This window comes from Gymnoscopelus braueri, assembly GCF_963280865.1.
Source record: "Gymnoscopelus braueri genome assembly, chromosome: 8".
Taxonomy (NCBI): Eukaryota; Metazoa; Chordata; class Actinopteri; order Myctophiformes; family Myctophidae; genus Gymnoscopelus; species Gymnoscopelus braueri.
Genome location: NC_137609.1, coordinates 20,181,524 through 20,199,190, shown reverse-complemented (window position 1 = coordinate 20,199,190; position 17,667 = coordinate 20,181,524). Strand labels below are relative to the sequence as shown.

At 40.9% G+C, this 17,667-nt stretch overlaps 1 protein-coding gene across 1 annotated transcript in view; it reads right to left on the bottom strand.

The window, feature by feature from the left end:
- Positions 1–521: 521 nt before the first annotated feature.
- The window catches only part of igsf9bb (immunoglobulin superfamily, member 9Bb), a gene marked incomplete at both ends in the record, with an annotated part of 136,344 nt that continues 119,198 nt past the window's right edge, over positions 522–17,667 (bottom strand). Inside the window, 4 exons of the mRNA XM_080434541.1 lie at positions 522–736; positions 1,366–1,493; positions 6,816–8,441; positions 16,405–16,491. Coding sequence (XP_080290667.1) covers positions 522–736; positions 1,366–1,493; positions 6,816–8,441; positions 16,405–16,491 — 2,056 coding nt within the window. The remainder of the gene's footprint in view (positions 737–1,365; positions 1,494–6,815; positions 8,442–16,404; positions 16,492–17,667) is intronic.

Below are 17,667 nucleotides of genomic sequence, written 5' to 3'. Positions count from 1 at the left end.
ACACATTTAAAGGGGAATACTACTCTACTTGCGGCTATATGATATTCTTATCGCCTCGGGTGTTCCAATCAATATATGAAAGTGATGAGTCTTTACCAGAGCTCTGGATCAAATCAATGGGGAGACAAACCTTCAACGTTGGTCTTTTAAACTCAAATTCCAGTGAACACTTACAGTATGGGTCACAGTCATCTTGTCCATTTTTCCAAATCATTCTGCATGTTGGCATGCATATTGTCATGACAACATGGGATAGGTGTACAGCAATAGTTTCACTTTTTGTATTTGACTATTGGATACTTTGGAGAATGTTCACTAATATTGACTGTATCTCTCCAAGGACATAGGAATAACATATTCCGATTCTGAAACTCAGCAGTATTCCCGTTTGATGGTATTGAATTGCAAATATTTTCAATTGAGGGTGTAAGGGTTGTTGGTCTGAATGGGATGTAACTAGTGGCATTTTAGAGCAGGGTTTGTCACATGTACAGTAAGTGACTTCATTCCGAAGGGCTTTTTCAGAGGAGGGTGGCATGGTCTAGGTCTATGTTGTCCATGCAGGCCAAAATAGCCTTCTGGTCCTCCTGGGGTGGACGGCGGTACAGCAGAGCAGAAAAGCGGGCATACGGGTCCTGGCGGATGGGCCATTTCTTCTTCTTGCGGAGGTAGAGAGCTTCTTCGGGCTGGAGTACCTGAGAGGTGTATGCCTGCTGGGTCTGAGAGATGGAGACACCTGAGGGAGGGATTGCAAGAGGTACAGTAGTAGGTCAAATGCGATCAAAGGACACCGTCTGAGGTCGGAAGGACAGGAAGTGAGGAGAGGGGAGAGTTGTGCAGCTGACTGTCCATGCAGTAGCTCCAACTCAGTAAAACCCTCAGTTTGGATTTAGCCCTGAGAGTGTAAAATTGGACAGAAAGAGATCCGGACTCAGTAAAGTCCTGAGGATTTTACTGGGTGGGCACTACTGGATGGACGATGTGTTTCAGAACGCCATCAGAGAAAAAGTCATCTGTGATATATCTATGATGTATGACTCCATATTTGGGCAAGGTTTCAGCCTGATCCGAACCCCATTGACTTCTATTATAAAATGTCAGTTAAATGTAGAAAAATAAATATATAAAACCTTAACCTATTATGGAGGTGATCGTCCAAGCGGTTTGTGACGTTAGCCACAAAAGAGTAAAGTTTGCCACTTGCCAGTGGGGATTTCAAAATCTAATTTGTAGTAATTATGTATATGAAATATCTAATCGGCTTGAAGCCTACTACTTTGATTTGATTGCTCCAATGATTTCCAAATATTACTGTTTAATATTTCACTTGTAAATAAACACTTGGCAACAGTTTATGGTTCTTACCCGATTTCCTTCTGGTCTTGGAATTATTGTTGTTCATCATCATCTTCTTGGCCTTTTTAATACGTTGGTATCTCAGTGCATCCATCCTCTCAGACCCTGACAGGGCAGTCGGCGCACCTCGACGTCTTCTGAACAGAGAAAAAGAGAGAGAGGAAAAAAACAGGTAACCCTGGGTCACACACATCCAAGTGGACCCCTGTTTGTCCACAAAAAACAGAATACCACCACATTCAAGACCCAAACCATCTCAGCAGAGCACTGGTTGTGCTAAACCAGAAGGGCTGAACATTACCAATGGCCAGTGGTGGACAAAATACTACATTTCTCGAGTCAAAGTATAGATCTATACTCCTGGTCAAATATAACTCAACTACAAGTAAAAGTTGCTTGTCAAATTTGTACTTGAGTTAAAGAACTGGAGTACTTGCTTTTTTTTAAAAGTATTCACAAGTACAAATTACAAAGCACAACAAATATCAATGATAGTGAAAATAGCAGATCTACAGAGTTTGTAGATCGGCTATTTTCCACTGTTGAAATACAGCTATAACATACTTTTTTCCCTTCCTAGAAATGTAGTGGTTACTGGTACTTGGTTACTGTCCACCACAGCCAATTGATCAATGTGAGACCTCAGGAGCTGTACTTTGAATTCCACCAACATTTTCTCAAAAGATTCAAAAGACCTTACTTTTCTCAAAAGACTTAACTTCTCACAATATGAGTAAAAAAAAATAGCTTGTAAAGTTTCTTCAACTTGAAATTTTGTTGATGACCATGCAGGGCTAAAACTATATTTATTTCTACATTAACAATTTGCCATAACCAATCATTTGATATTTTTGCCCAAATTGATCCTAACATTTTTATCCAAACAGCAGTAAAGTACTGTAGCACAATTTGTGAAACCACAAATTCACCTTTTAATGCATCACAAACAATTATGACAGTGATAAAAAAAAAATACAGTAGATAGAGAATGTAGTACGATTTGCACTGTTAGTTTCAGAGGAGAAATCACAAAATATATTTTTTGAATTTAAAACAGTATAATTTCAACAGCCATAAAAATATTCCTAACAATTAAACATTTATACTTATTTCAAAATCAGATTCATTCCATTCTGAAAATAACAGATGCAAATGTTTCCGCGGTGTGAAGTGTATATTTCTCAGCTGTTTAACCACATGAACCCTAGCATCCCTATTCTGGGGCAAACATTTGGCAAAAATAGCACATCTACAAGTTCACAACGCCTCACAACATTGAGCTTGCAGATCGGCTATTTTGTTGAAGAGGAAAATGCTAGCAGATCTAGTATAGAGCCCTGGGGGACTCCGGTCAACTATAGGGTTTAAGTGGTTAATGATGGCGTCTACAGACCTCCCTTCCATTCATGGAGGCACTTATGACATGGCAGCCCACAGATTCTGCCACAAACACACACTGGGCTCTCTCAAGGCACAGAAAACAAATAGCATTTTTACAGAGGAGCCATCTTCCCAACGTTACTGCAGAGAGAAACCGAAGGTCGTTAGTAGAGGGGGGAAATCACAGCTGAGCAACAAAGCATCATCAATATGTATTCATAGACATGGATACTGTCTACAATGGGCTTCACCATGCTGACAGGGGGAGAGATGGCGGGAGGGGAAATGACTACTCGGGAACAGTCACATAATGAAAAATAAGCCAAAAAATAAAAAGCGAAGCACTAGGACAACAAATGTAACAAGAGTTTATCCATAGTTGTTGTTGAGGTTTTTCTTTTTTTCTTTTTTGAAACGGAAGAGCAATATTTAGCGATGGCATGCATGGCAGTTTGCACATGGAACACGACTTTAAAGGGGAATACATTGAAACGCACTTCAAAAGGGCAGATCACTCAAAACTAAGGGGTCTTTAAGTCCCCTGCATGCTCTCCCCTCACATGCCCTATTGGTTAATTCTCTGTTCCTCATAATAAATAGAAGTGCATCAGCGGTTTTGGCAGGGCCACTTGCTTCAAATGGCCATCAGAACTGTTCTGCAGTCCACGTTTTGTAAGTGCATTTGTGTATGAATGCTTAATTTATACTCCGTTCTGTACAATGGTGTCACGTGCCGAAAATATCCGATCTACAAGCTCAGAATGCCTCGCAGTGCCAGTATGACATGTAATGAGCTTGAATATCGGCTTGAATATTGGCTATTTTTGGAACGCAACACTTCTGCGTAATGAAGTACAAATCAGGCTTTAGGTGCTTGGACTCATGCTCTCTACAGATGCTCCCTATACAGACCAGAAGCCCTGTGTCCATCAAGAACCTTTTTGTGGGAAGTGCAGTGCATTGCTGCGGTTGCTGTTCCCATATGAGACTGTTGAAAATGCATTTGAAGAACAGCACTTTTAGTTTTTGGTAAAAGTTGGGCTATTTTTAACATCTAAGGCTCTGGGCTCTGATTGCTGAAAACATGCTCAGCACTCAGCACTGTTGGGAACATGCAACAGTGCCTCCTCTTTTTTTTGTTAATGAGAAGAAGAGGTCACAGCGAGACAAGGCAGGACAGGTCCCTGCGGACACAGACAATATATGAATTTATAACGCCAATCATAAAAAATACTTCCAGGAGTTAGAAGTCTAAAATATTTTCAATTGGTGCAATATGTAACACAAGCATCTGTTAGAATAAAAAAAAATAAAAAAAATGTCACGCTTGAGAAGAATGCTAAGATTTTTTTAACTCTTCCTCTCTCACAAGGTCTTTGCCCATAACATATTCTTGGTAACTTTACTAAAAGCACAAATAATAATAAAGTTGTGTGTCACATCCACATTATGACAACAATATTAACAGATCTACAGGACGGTATGTACAGTACGCTGTCAAAAGTTCTGTTCTCTGCTTTTAAATTGAAGAATGTACTGTATGCAAGTTATCAGCTTTTATTCATTACAAACTCATTTGAACAGATCCATATAGGGAGTGCTCTATTAAAGAGAACACATATAGACTTATATTATTATAGAATTAGAAGTAGTAGGTCAGAGTAGGGCATTCACAACTAATGATTTTTACTAGTCGACTCATTTGACCAAGTAGTAGTCGACTAGTCGACTAGTCGAATTTTTTTTTTTTATTATTTTATTATTTTTTACAAAAAAAAAAATATATATATTTTTTTTCGGGGGGGGGGCATTGTTTTAATGCCATCCTACTACTTTATTACTATTATTATTATCCTCCTGCCCTTATTTTTATGGCGTTTTAAGGGAAGCGCTTCTGGCACAGCATCACAGCACCACAGCAGCATCTCCAAGGATCCCCATTGCCCAATAATAGGCTTTTATTGGGCATACTTTTGACCCCCTTTTGATAAAAAATAAAGTCAGGAGGATAATAATAATAGTAAGATGGGCCATTACTATGGCATTAAAACATTTTTTTTCCCCCAACTATTCGACTAGTACCAACAAAGTCGACTAGTGGTTATACTAGTCGACTAGTCGGTGAAAGCCCTAGGTCAGAGTAGCTTATTGTCGGTATCAGATTTCTTTTTACTAAATTTTACTAAAACACACTGCCATCGTATGGATGTGATGCAAGTGGTGGGACTGTCTAATGCAATTCATCATTTGCAAAGCACTATTGGGTTGGAATTCACTCATTCAGCAGCAGCTAAAAAGAGACAGACCATTTTCTATTTGATATTATGGTTACTCTTGCCTGACTTAGTGTTTATGTGACCTGCTTTACCAAAATCAGTGAACACACACATCACACACACACACACACACACACACACACACACACACACACACACACACACACACACACACACACACACACACACACACACACACACACACACACACACACACACACACACACACACACACACACACACACACACACACCCTTCCCTTATTCACATGTACTAGAGCGTGACGTCACTGTAGCTGAAAGACTCATTTTGGCAGAGCAGGTTTTACAGTATATCTTGTGTATGTTTCATTTGAAGGGGGCTCTATCAGACCTACAGTATGCATGAATATATTATCAGGCTGCAGGTAAACATGGTTAGCAAACCACTCAAGCATGAAATCATATTGGTGAAAACATATCTTACCTATCCTGTTTTACAAGATGGCATATGCATACCAGTCAGAATGCATAATGTACTGAAGACTGCAGAACTCAAAATGCATAGCCACTTTTGAGAAAAAAGGGGAAAAAATAAAGAACTGAAAAGAACTGCAAGGCTGATTGAAGGAAGGAATAAACTAAAGAAAGGCAGATCCAAATTCTTGTATTCCCCTTTAAAGGACGAAGTGATCAAAAAAGTCCCACCTGCTAACCCCCCCCTTTCAGACATGGATCCAACCCTTACCTATTGCGGTGTAGAGGACCTGGTCACAACAACGCTGCCCAGATAGCTGAGATCAATCAAAAACAAAGCAGGTAAGAACCACCAAACTTCCCCTAGTTCATAATGATGGAGACAGTGCATTACATGAGAAGCGGACAGGCCCTGTGACACACTTTGCCCAACAAGTTTCCCTTGGTAGTCAGACCTGGGGGTTTCCTGGGGGGCATTTGAAGGGGTGGGAGAGAGGAGGGTTAGGGAGTGATAACTGGGTAAGGAGGTAAGAGAGGGGTGTAGGGGTCGGAGGTATGGGGAGAGTTGATCATGCAGTCAGGTTACTAAGGACGAGGATGGGCCGCAGGGCCTGCTGAGATGGGCTCTCCTTAAAGCATCCTTCTGTATGATAAAGGCATCTTCAAAGGCTTGGAGCTAGACATAACAATGGGAGTTTGTTTTGTCTGGGGAATCAATTGGATGCATATTATGGGATCCCTCCTGTTAGGTGAAAGCAGGGTAAAGCATGACATAGATGATAAAACAAGCCTCCCGTGGTGATGTCTCACTGATTCCCAGGCTTTTAGGGGCTTGTGTCAAATACATTGCATTGGAAATGTTTCTTCAAAGACTTACTGTAGCCCCAAAAGGTCTGTAACTGTATGTAATCTGTGAAGCTAATGCATTTTGTTGTCAAGTCACAAAGGATTTTGTTTTTCCACAATGACTTTATCTCAAGAGAAAAAATACATGTGAAGAACAATATTTTCCAATTGACAATTTTCGGACAATGCTTCACAGATTCAATGGATGAATACATCTAAATTGATGTCTGACATGAAAAGCAGCATTGATACATTTTAAAGCAATCCCAAAGCTCATCATTCGAATTCTTACAGTTTGCACATTTTGCAGTCTATGAAAAGCGTTACAAAATATGCAGAGCCTTTGATCTAAAATGTAGTTATAACCCCAAAGGTGATTTTGAAGATTTCAAAGTAGACCTTAAATACCTCAATTCTTTTGAGCAATGTCACATAATTAAATCATAATGTTTTGGGCAGATGACTCAAATAATATCCCTCCCTGGAAGCCTAGTTCACCTACCCTGAAGCTGACAACTGGGCTGGAGAGGGCTCGGATGGAAGAATCTCCTCCTCAGTCCTCCTCTGAGATGGCATCTGCCCAAAAATGTTGCTACTTTCCATGGGGGGTGATGGGGACTGGGACGGGTAGCTGGTTGCGGAGGTGGCAAAGGCCATGTGTGAGCGGTAGCTGGGACTTGCCCGCCTGCTACTCCGGCCTTGTGCAGGTGAGGAGGATGGGGAAGATCTCTTTGAGAAGCTGACTGTGGAAGGGGGGAGGAGGGTGATCTCGGACATCTCTGGAGGAATGTGAGGTTGGACAAAGCTAGGACGAGGTCGGGGACGCACTACAATCTCTGGGGAGCTGTGGTGAGAGCTGAAGGGGCTCTGGGTGAGGGGTGAGAGTCGGGAGGGTTGGAGGATCACCTGATGCATCCCAGAATCCATCCTACGAGCTTGTCGGGGGCTAAAACGATGGGTAGGGTCAAACCACCGAGTGTCCAGGCTACTGAATGTGCTAGGGACTATATGGGCCATTGGATCGGTGTAAGGCAAAATTGGAACGCCCATACCGTGGCTTGTGTGTCTTAGGTGGGCTAGACGTTGTGCCTCTTGCATAGTTAAATGCCTGGCTGCGGAGCCATGAGGCCTGGACTTGCTGGGAGACTTGCTTGGGTAGGTCTTTGGGGCCTCTAGTGGCAGAACGGCTGGGTAGGTGGGCATTGGTAGGGAGGAAGGCTGGAAAGCACTAAGAGGAAGAACATGAGGTGGAGGAGGGAAGGGGGATTCGTGGCGGAAGTGCAAAGGGCGGTGTGGGGGGAAGATGAAGTGGGGCCCTTCCAGACTTGCAAATGTAAAATCCAGTCCCTGCCAGATCTCCGGAGAGCGAGAGGAAGAGGTGAGTGTCAGAGGAAGGGGGAAGCCAGAGACAGCATACTGTTGGATCTCTCGTTCCCCCATCTCTTCAGGAATCATGGGGTGACCAAAGGGACCTTCGGCAAGGTATGGAGGGGAGGACATGACAGAGCTAAGTGGGCTGTCAGGCATGTAGAAAGGGGGTGGGGGATCATGATCCCCATGAGCGCCTACGTAGCCATAAAAAGCCCTGTGATGGAGAGCACCCCGGATCTGCCCTGTGGCCTGGAGCCGACTGCTGTCCATGATGGTCATACCTTCCAAGGGCCTCTGGAAGCGAGGGCTGTAGGCTGGAGGCTGCATGTAGGAGTCCTGACTGGAGATTGGGGAAATCTGGTGTGGACGAAGGGCGGCCATCATTGGCGGTAAAGGCCTGGGATCATCATTCTCTTCATCTGACTGCCGGAATTCAGGATAGAGGTCTGACTCTTCCACAAAGGGGAAACCCTCAATTCGCCGAGGTTTAACAGACAATTCCATGTCATCAGGGTCCATGACGAAGCGTCCATCAGGGCCTCGGCTGATAAGCTCTATAGGCGTTGTCGCTTCAGCTTCATACTTGGAGGCGCCATACTTCTTGCTAATTATTGCTCTTTTCGTCTTCTTGTATAAAGACAATTCTTCCCTCTTCCCCGGACTTATGGGTGCCTTCTTGACATGGCCATCTTCAGAAGACTCGGATGGGGTTCTCTTTGAACGCACACTCTCTGGACTCACCTTTCCTGAAGACGACCTGTGGAACAAAGAATACGCGATCTCTGTCAAAAAGATACCCAATGAAGTGGCCACCAACACACATAATAGCATTTCATGACTTGATATTGTTCATTTTTCAGTACTTCTTTCTTATCATTAGTGTACACATTACGGAAGTCAATAACATTTGTTAGGTAGTGTATTTATGGTATTTGTGGCAATGTGAGCATTATACCTTTTGAGCTAGTTATAATTAATCTGCACATTGACCAAGAAGTCTTGATGATGTCAGGAGGAGACGTTGAAGACAACACGATAGCTATCTGTTCTGTGTCAGCTCATTCAGTTAATTAAATTTAATGAATCATATTGACTCAAAAGGAATAATAACATCAACAATACTTCTAACTCGATCTTAATGCTCTGGTGTCATTAACACCTAACCCTAACTTTTTATGTAGGCTACTGGTGAAAGAGACAATAAAGGGCAAGTGTGTACATTTATTTGCGTTGAAGTGTTGAAGTGGAAAGAAGAGGACTGTTTAATAGTCTGTATTTAGTATTTAGGGGTAAAATCATCCTAAACACAGGCTCAGATTTGACCTCTATATCAACATACAACATACAGGATAGCACAATGCTCTATGACTTAAGGAATACAAATGTTGATACACAACCCATCTGTTGACTTATACTGTATGTTTTTTTTGTTGATCACAAACTAAGCACTTAGCGGTTAAGCCGGTGGGACACAAACATGGGACCTTCTGCCTCCCAGGTGGGCTTTCTACCCATTCAGCTGCCCCATAGCCGATAACTGGATTATAAATACATGTTTTTAACATATGACTATAGGTTCTGTTATGACCAGGCCCATCACAGAACTAATACTGCATATATGCATAGTGTGGCACAGTGGCAGCGTTTAGTTATTGTGCCACACATCGTTTCAGAAGATCTGAGACTTAAGGCAGCTCTCCACCACAGCGATTTTGGGCCGACTCAGCGTTGGAAAGCGTCTGCTGCCGACAACCTGTTGTCGGATAGCGTCGTTCCGTCAGGTCGGGACCTCTATCGACCCGTCGATGAGAAACCGAGCATGTTCAGTCTTTGGGCCGACCGGTACAGCTGTCGATAGCCGTGGGGTAGTGAAGAGGGGGGAGATGCAGAAGCTCCTGTGTTGCCAGATTCCATGAGTGAAACAAGCGACCAGGTCTATGAAAACAAGCCCAAAAGAAGCGACCAGTTTCACCACTTGAGCCCTATTAACACATCGGGTGCCAAACACGGTCTGAACCGTGTTTGCGCAGAGTAGCGGTCCGGTGCCGAACACGGTCCAGACCGTGAAATATGTCTTTTTGTTTTTTTCGTTTTTCTCCACACGGGCGGGGCTAGAGCAGCTCTGGGAGTACCCATTGTGATCTTGAGAAGGATAGGCCAGATAGATCACCGGAAACAAAAACATGGCTCCCATCCACTTCCTGTCTATTTCCTTCTTTAAAACACCTATATCTCCGAATCTGTTTCCGGTGGGGAAAACCGGTCATGCGCGATGCGCGATCCCCCCCCATTGTAACTCGCGAGTGAAATGTTATCGTTCCAGGCTGTAGCCAGGGTCATCGCGCAACATGAATGGATGTTTTTTTTTACATGGATTTGCTCCTCGTGGAGTCTAGAGCCTTAAACAGCAAAACGCAGTCAATGGGGAGAATGCTGGCACCCAACGTAAGTTGTTATGAAAAAATGCTGGCACCCAATGTGTTAAATCAGCTATTTTCAAAAAGAATCTTGAAAGCCAGCCCAAATAAGCAACTACACTTCGGAAACAAGCCCAAACAAAAGCAACCTGCAACTATGAATATCTACAAGCGACATTACAGGAAAACAAGCCCAAAGTCCCTTATAATAAGCAGACCTGGCAACACTGGCAGGATCTTTCAGGCCAGAGTCCTGCAACGGCGGGTACCCGCGTTTGACGGGTGAAAACGGGTGAAAAATATACTTCACGGGTACAGGGACGGGGAGGTACTGAACTAAACGCGGGTGGGTAAAATTTTTTGTGAAAATCAGAGAGCACTGTTTCCGCCCAAACAACGTCACTTGTGTAACTTAAAACAGCACGCCAGCATAGAGCACGCCGGTCAGTTGTCTTAACTCACAAAAACACATTGAACATCCTGTAAAACGTTCAAATTAAAACCATCTGACTATGTAAACAACGACACATGCGTACTACGTGTATGCCCATTCTCGTGCGTGGCTATATATGGAAAGCTCGCTCCTCCGTTCTTGATTTCTGAACGAATTTGACCACTGAATGTTGCGCTATTGTTGAAGGCTGCTATCTTGTGTTAAAAGCATTTCAACACACTTTTAAATTGAGTGACTGTCTGTAGGCTATTTACATTTTACTGCATTTCAATCACGGGTAAACGGGCGGACAACATGTCCATTATTTGACGGGCGGGGCGGGTCTGGTTTGTATTTTGATATAATCACGGGTGACGGGTCGGTCTACGGATCGGATTATTGATGGGCGGGGCGGGCGTGGGTTGTCAAAATTGGACCCGTGCAGGACTCTGTTTCAGGCCAGCCTGCCAGCTCTAATGCATTAGCACAACACTGTGCGCATCGGCCGACTGCTTGTGTAGAACTAAAAGCCAACTTTTGCCAACAGACTACCAGTCTGTTGCAGTCTGTTGTAGTCTGAAGTAGTCTGTTTGGTGGAGAGTCACCTTTAAAGAAAGTACTTTTAAAGAGTACTTTTGGTTGTTCTCCACCATGTTAGGAGTTATTTATTTTATTTCTTATTAAAGCTGCAATCCGTAAGATTCATGTCCAATACTTTTCAGGCAATACCTCTCGTCAACCAGTAGTGTTCCTACCTGAACACAGGATCTAAATTCCTCAACAGATGAGCAGTGAGAACACCTCCATCCACCTTACTGTATTTTATTAACAAACTCTACCATAGGGTTTGGTCATAATAGCATTTCATTCACTAAAACAATTTCCGGATTGCAGCTTTAAATGCCTTTTATGCCTTATGTAAAGCACTTTCAAGTTTGAGATGTCTTTGTGTATTGAAATGTGCTATATTAATTCCTTTGCCTTGCTTTGCTAAAGCTGAGTATTTCAGAGGAACCCAATAATGTATGAGTATGTGTTACGCTTATATCAACCTATTTCCAGACTAAATAAATACAATACACAAACAATTAAACAGTGACTTTCTTACGGAAGCCCTGGTGGAGATGCCAATGCAATGTCAAACCATGTTAAACGCTGTATGCTAAACAGTATATTTGTTGATATGGAATTCAGAACGTTTATCACTCATAAAGACAAGGGGGCCCCAAAGCATGATCTTGCTTTATAGGGCTGCCAAAAGTCTAGGGCCAGCCTTGTATAATTTAAAAGAGTAAGCTAGAAATATCAACGCTACAAATTAGGCTCTCAATAATAATTGCTTATTCAGGACGGCTCGGTCAATGAACCAGGCATGATGTGTGCGGATATTTCTTCCTTTTTTCGGTTTTCCTTTTTTTTCTGCACTGGATGTACATACTAGTTCACCCTTTTCCATAATTACGCAGACTGCACCCTCAAAGGCATGCAATGCTACTGGCTAATAGAGAGACTTGAATGCCACAGTATCCTATACAACACTATTCCAATCATTGTTGCATGCATGTGATTGTTGATCAAGCAACTCCTAACTGCTATATTACCCTGTACTCTCTGTACAGGAGTTTGCTCATATTCCAGACATGATGAATGAAAACATATTTGAAATTATTAGGCCAGCTCAGACTAGTCTGCAATTACATCAGGCAGTATAACACATTCACACTACAGGATCATCACAAGGGTCCATTCAGTGCCAAATATCTCTCCAGACCAGATCGAAATCACCCGGACTATTAAAGGTGACCAAATCAGGACAAGAGAAACTTTTACCTCTGTAGTTAAGTCACACTTTATCACTGTCAGCCACATTAACACTTTACCTGCCAATCACGAGTATAACCGTTGATGAAAAATACACCCGTTTACTGCCAAAAAAATCCATCCACGAGTATAACCGTTTTTCAAAAAAATAATAATTATTTGGTCTTTTTTTTTTTCAATTTATCCACACAGAACCAGAGATATCACGATCCAAAGATTTCTAGCTCCATTCACTCCTTGGTTAACTTATTACTTTAAAATCCTGTATCTCGGCTTTAAAAAAAAAAAAAATTAAACACTGGCACTGGGGGAAGTAAAATTAAAAAAAACCTCTGGCAGGGAATGTGTTAAATGTCAATGTTATGGCACATAATTATACACAGGAGAGAGTCAATATCCCTAAAAGAGAAAATTCTGATACCAATGACAACTTATTCTCTAAGAAAGAGAAAAGGGAAAACAAGAATTGTTTTGAAGCCACAGTAACTTTATTTAATTATAAAATACAACATTTGGGCATGGCTGTTTTTCAAATGTATTTTTTTTATTTATTTTTCAAAATCACTAAGGCTTGTGCTCAACATAACTGTTTTTTTTTTCTTTTCTTTTTTCTTTTTTTCAGTGGAGGGCCTGAGTTTCAAAGTCACTGAAAAACAAGTTACATTATTCATGCAATTCAGGCAATCTTTTTTTAGGTACAGTACATGATTCTGGCCCAAGCACATCTGCTTTAAGGCACAGAGACACATCTACAGTACATATAACGAAAATGTAATATAATATTGATAGATCAAGAATCTTTAACTATTAATTAATATCATTATAAACAATCACAGCCACATATGCATCTCTAAAGCTAATCATAATAGAAATGTTATTTTAAGCTTGAACAAATAATGTGCTTAGTTTTTTGTTAACATATAGATTGCTCAGAAAATAATCTTCTTCCAGTATATACTCAATATGCAGTAAGTGCAGTAATATTGCTTACTTATCCAAATGTAAATTAAGTTGATATAATTTCTGCTACTACATCATAAAATGATCACCCAATAATGTAGATTCAGGGATTCACTAATGATGCTATACAATTGCCCAAAATAAATGAATAAATAAAATCAACATTTGTACTTATGATGACAATTATGCATTATTAAAATACACATTATACAGTACTTGTCTATTTACACTTCATATGATGACTAGTAGTTGGCACTGACATAATCTTCACAAGCTTAAATGTTAATCGTGGTTAAATACTCTTGAATTTTCAAACAATCCAAAAGACTACAGTAAATACAAATGACTAAAGCATAGCTAAAAGCAAATTTATGAAGGCATCTAGGAGGGGGGGGGGGCGGGTGGAAACATTGAATGAAACCAAATACGAAGGTGTCAAAAAGACTAATTAGATTGCAGGTTGCTGGGAGGAAGGAGGCAGTGATTCAAGGATCTCTTGCCTGCAAGGTAAATTGGAAGGACACGGGCACATACAACGCAGACCACAGCAATGTTCTCTTAAGATTAACTGAGAGCCATATACTGTGAAATAAAAAAAATAAGGGTGATAGATGTATTGTATTGCATATTATGTAAATGTGAAAAGAATGTCACAATCACACTATGCCTCTGAAAGGGTGAAAAACAATGTGCTATTATTGAAAGTGAGAGGATGAATTGAGAAAAAAAGTAATATGTCGAAGTTAAAGGACCATACCGGTGGTCTGGCATGTTTAGCCCATGGGTTCTCAAAGTGGGGTCCTTGGGGGGGGTACCAGGGGATCCCCAGCTAAATTAGTTAATGGCGTTGACAGCGTCACAATCATTTTAACCACTGTAACCATATTTGATACTTTGAATATTCAAAAATAGCTGATCAACAAGCTAGCGCTATGAGGTTGTACTGTATATCTGCTATTTTTGAAAATGTTTGAAATGTATTAATTTTTCACTGGGGGACCCTGGAAAAATCTTTTCAGATGGCCAAATGCATATAAATTTGGGGGTCCTTGACATGAAAAAGTTTGAGAACCACTGGTTTAGCCCATGATAGACCATGTTTCAAAGCACCGTAGGTTGTTTGACTTTTGAGAAAGCCATTGGATTGTTAATTTCAGTATGGCATGAAAATCTACTTGAAACTTGCTTTTAGGTAATCCAATGTGTCATAATGTTTTTGCAAAGTTATAAAGTAGTATGAGAGTATGAGCTTTAATGTAATGTTTTGGGGAAATTTCTGGAAATTTTACACACATTTTCCAAGGCATATTCATCTCAGAAATCTTTTTCTTTTTTTTTTTGATGTGCACAATTTCAATAGAAAATACCTTAACATAGATCATATCATATAATTCACATACAAAGGCAATACTTTGTAAGGCATTTTTTTGGGTAAGAATTCAGTAGAATTGCAACCCTCTGCACGCTACAGTCTCACATCATGTGCAGCCCGCGCTACTGCCAACACTTTTTGATTATAAAGAAAGTTTTGATTATAATATAATCAATACTACTATACTGGAGTGAATACATTTTATATTTAATATATTTCACTTAACAAGCAGATAGTAGCCTAAAGCAAATGATACAGTTTATATTGCTATTTTTTTGCTAGCTAGTTGATACCAGGAGGGCTGTAGCTTGATTAAGCATGCTAACTGAGTATTAATTAATCTGTTTCCATTTATTATCTTTTGGAAAACATTTATTTTACAAATTTGACCCTAAATGCTAAGTTTTTGTAAAGCCCAATTTTTTAAACAAACATTTCCACATTAGCTAACACACCCCATTTCACATTGTATCTGACAAATTAATGGATTTATTTGGCAAATTAATGGATACATTATTTAAATAATGGATTTGTTCCATCTGCATAGGGCATAGTGAATAAAGCCTGTGCAAAAAAAACAGCCTATTTTTCAATTGGAAGGTTTCCACCTTGAATATTCCCAGAGATAGTCCCGAGACAAGTCTGACATACAAATGAGATGTCCATGACTTCTTAACTGTGCAATGTTGTTTAGCCAACATTTTGTTAATGTATTAATGCCTTTGGATAAAATGTGAGTAAATGCAAAATCTAAAAATAAAGCCATTAACAGGAAATGAACTGTTTATGTACAATATATGGACGACGCTGTGAATAGAAAATGATATGTATTGATGCCGGTATGGTCCTTTAAGAGCTCATACAAAACCTGTATTTTTTTTACTTGTATCTTGATTCCCAGATATGTAGCTCAGTTCATTCCAGGATGGTTTAGCATTGTAAAAATAAAAATAAAAATAGCTACGATGACACATACAGTACAGCTCAATGTTTCTGCTGAGCTCTATTCCACCGAAGGTTAGCCAAAGTTGAATAGAGTTGACTTTTAATTTATGCAGCAATGCAGACATCTTTAGATGACCACCACAGCTGGTCATCCAAATATCGATTTTATTCTTAATCCACAAATAAGAATAAAAATTCACTGCAAGTCCATTGACCTTGAGGTGTTGATCAGAATGTGTTGCATGGCATTGATAGGGGTGAAGCATAAGGTGATAGCCACGATAAAATCAAAAACGTAAAGCAATTGAAGGGTGAATAAATCTTATACTATCTGTGCTGCCTAATTTGAATAGGGATGACTGTGAAGTTGAAGCAAAAGTTCTGTCATTCTTCATTGTGCATTTAGCCTTTTACTAGCATGATGGCTGTGTAGCCTATTCATCAATACCTTAAGAGAGAAACATATTAAGCATACATCTCAAAAGGTAGCCCTGAACTTGGGGAGTTTCCACCAACTGCTGCAGATGTCGATCCTTCCGAACAGATTGTTAGTTTTTTTCTCCCACAAAAAAGCTGAGTGCATGTTGACACTTGAAAAGCCTTATGTGCCAGACCAGTTTATTTGTTGGCCACTGGACATTGGACCAGAAACATGCGGGCAAAGTTAGCAGCTTGCTAATGGAGGCTGAGGGGCTGGGGCTGAACCAAGGTGCAAAAGGGGTGGTGCAGCCAAGGATATTGAAAAATGGGGGTCAATAGTGGGCAGACTCACTGAGGGCTGGAGGGTGGGGGCCTGTACCTGCTGGGGTCCAGCCCCTCCCAGTACGGCTCAACACCAGGAAGGGGGCTAAGTGGACTCCTGTAGAAGGGGGGAGATAAGACAACAAGAGGCAGAGAGAAGAGGGAGGACAAGGAGTGGCTGTCAATGAAGCATCGCAGTGTCTAAAACTAAGTAAAAAGCAAGAGAGAAAGTGAGAAATGCATGACAATAAGAAAGTTGTGAAAGACATAAATATGACGAAGAAAGACAAAGAATGAAATGTTAGTGAAAACAGCTGTAAGATAAGAAAGGAGGGGGCCTATCGTGGAGCATAAAGAATAAGGAGATAAAAGGAAGGAGAGAAACGACAGACACGGGTAATGATGTGGCCACTGCACCTTGAAACAGTTCTGTTTATTTTGTTCTAAGTTTGTTTCAATCTGTGAGTCACCATGAAGGACACAGGACACAGAGTATACACAATGTATCGTGGCATCCAGCCACACTCTGAAGGTGTATCAAGCCCTTTAACAAAATTTGGTCATTTACTATCTACTGTGCGTGTGCGTGCACGCACACACTATTACTATAGTATTTACTCACTAACACTATATTCTACAAAAAAAACAATTTTGCATCAGAAATCCAGTTACAGCTATCCTCAAGCCAAAATGTCACCTGAGTCTGTTTTCTGCTGGACCAAAGAGGAACCAGCCCAGAAAGTCAGACACAAAGTTGTGTTCTCTCACTATCAAGTTGCGTGAATGGACACCACACACTACCACCACCACATAAGCTTGCCTGTGGCAATTGACCGTGGCCCTGTGGCAAAAGAAACTGAGACTGTCTTGTTAAATGATTATCAAAGAATAGTGTGTGACCCAGTCGAGGATAAGGAGAAGATACGTGGTTAGAAAATTAAATACATTTATTTTTTAACTTATTACTCCTGTAGTGTTGCTTTGGTCATGGCACCATGGCATCCAGATTGCTCCGTATATTATGGTCTTGCTTGTGTTGTTTCTGGTGTTGCTAGTACATGTTGCAGAATGTTAAAACGTAGCCGCAGCATTTCAAGATAATGCTGATGATGTTAAAGCAGAGTCATTAATAGTGGTCGCTGCTTCCGCCCATTATCTTCTGCACTTGATCTTATTTGTGCTAAAAGCACAATCAAGTGTTTGATCTGTACAGGCCGTCTCATGTTCCAAGTGTTTCCTCTTCAAACACTGTACTGTAAAGGGCTGTAGGTTGTTATGTTGAGATGGTATTACA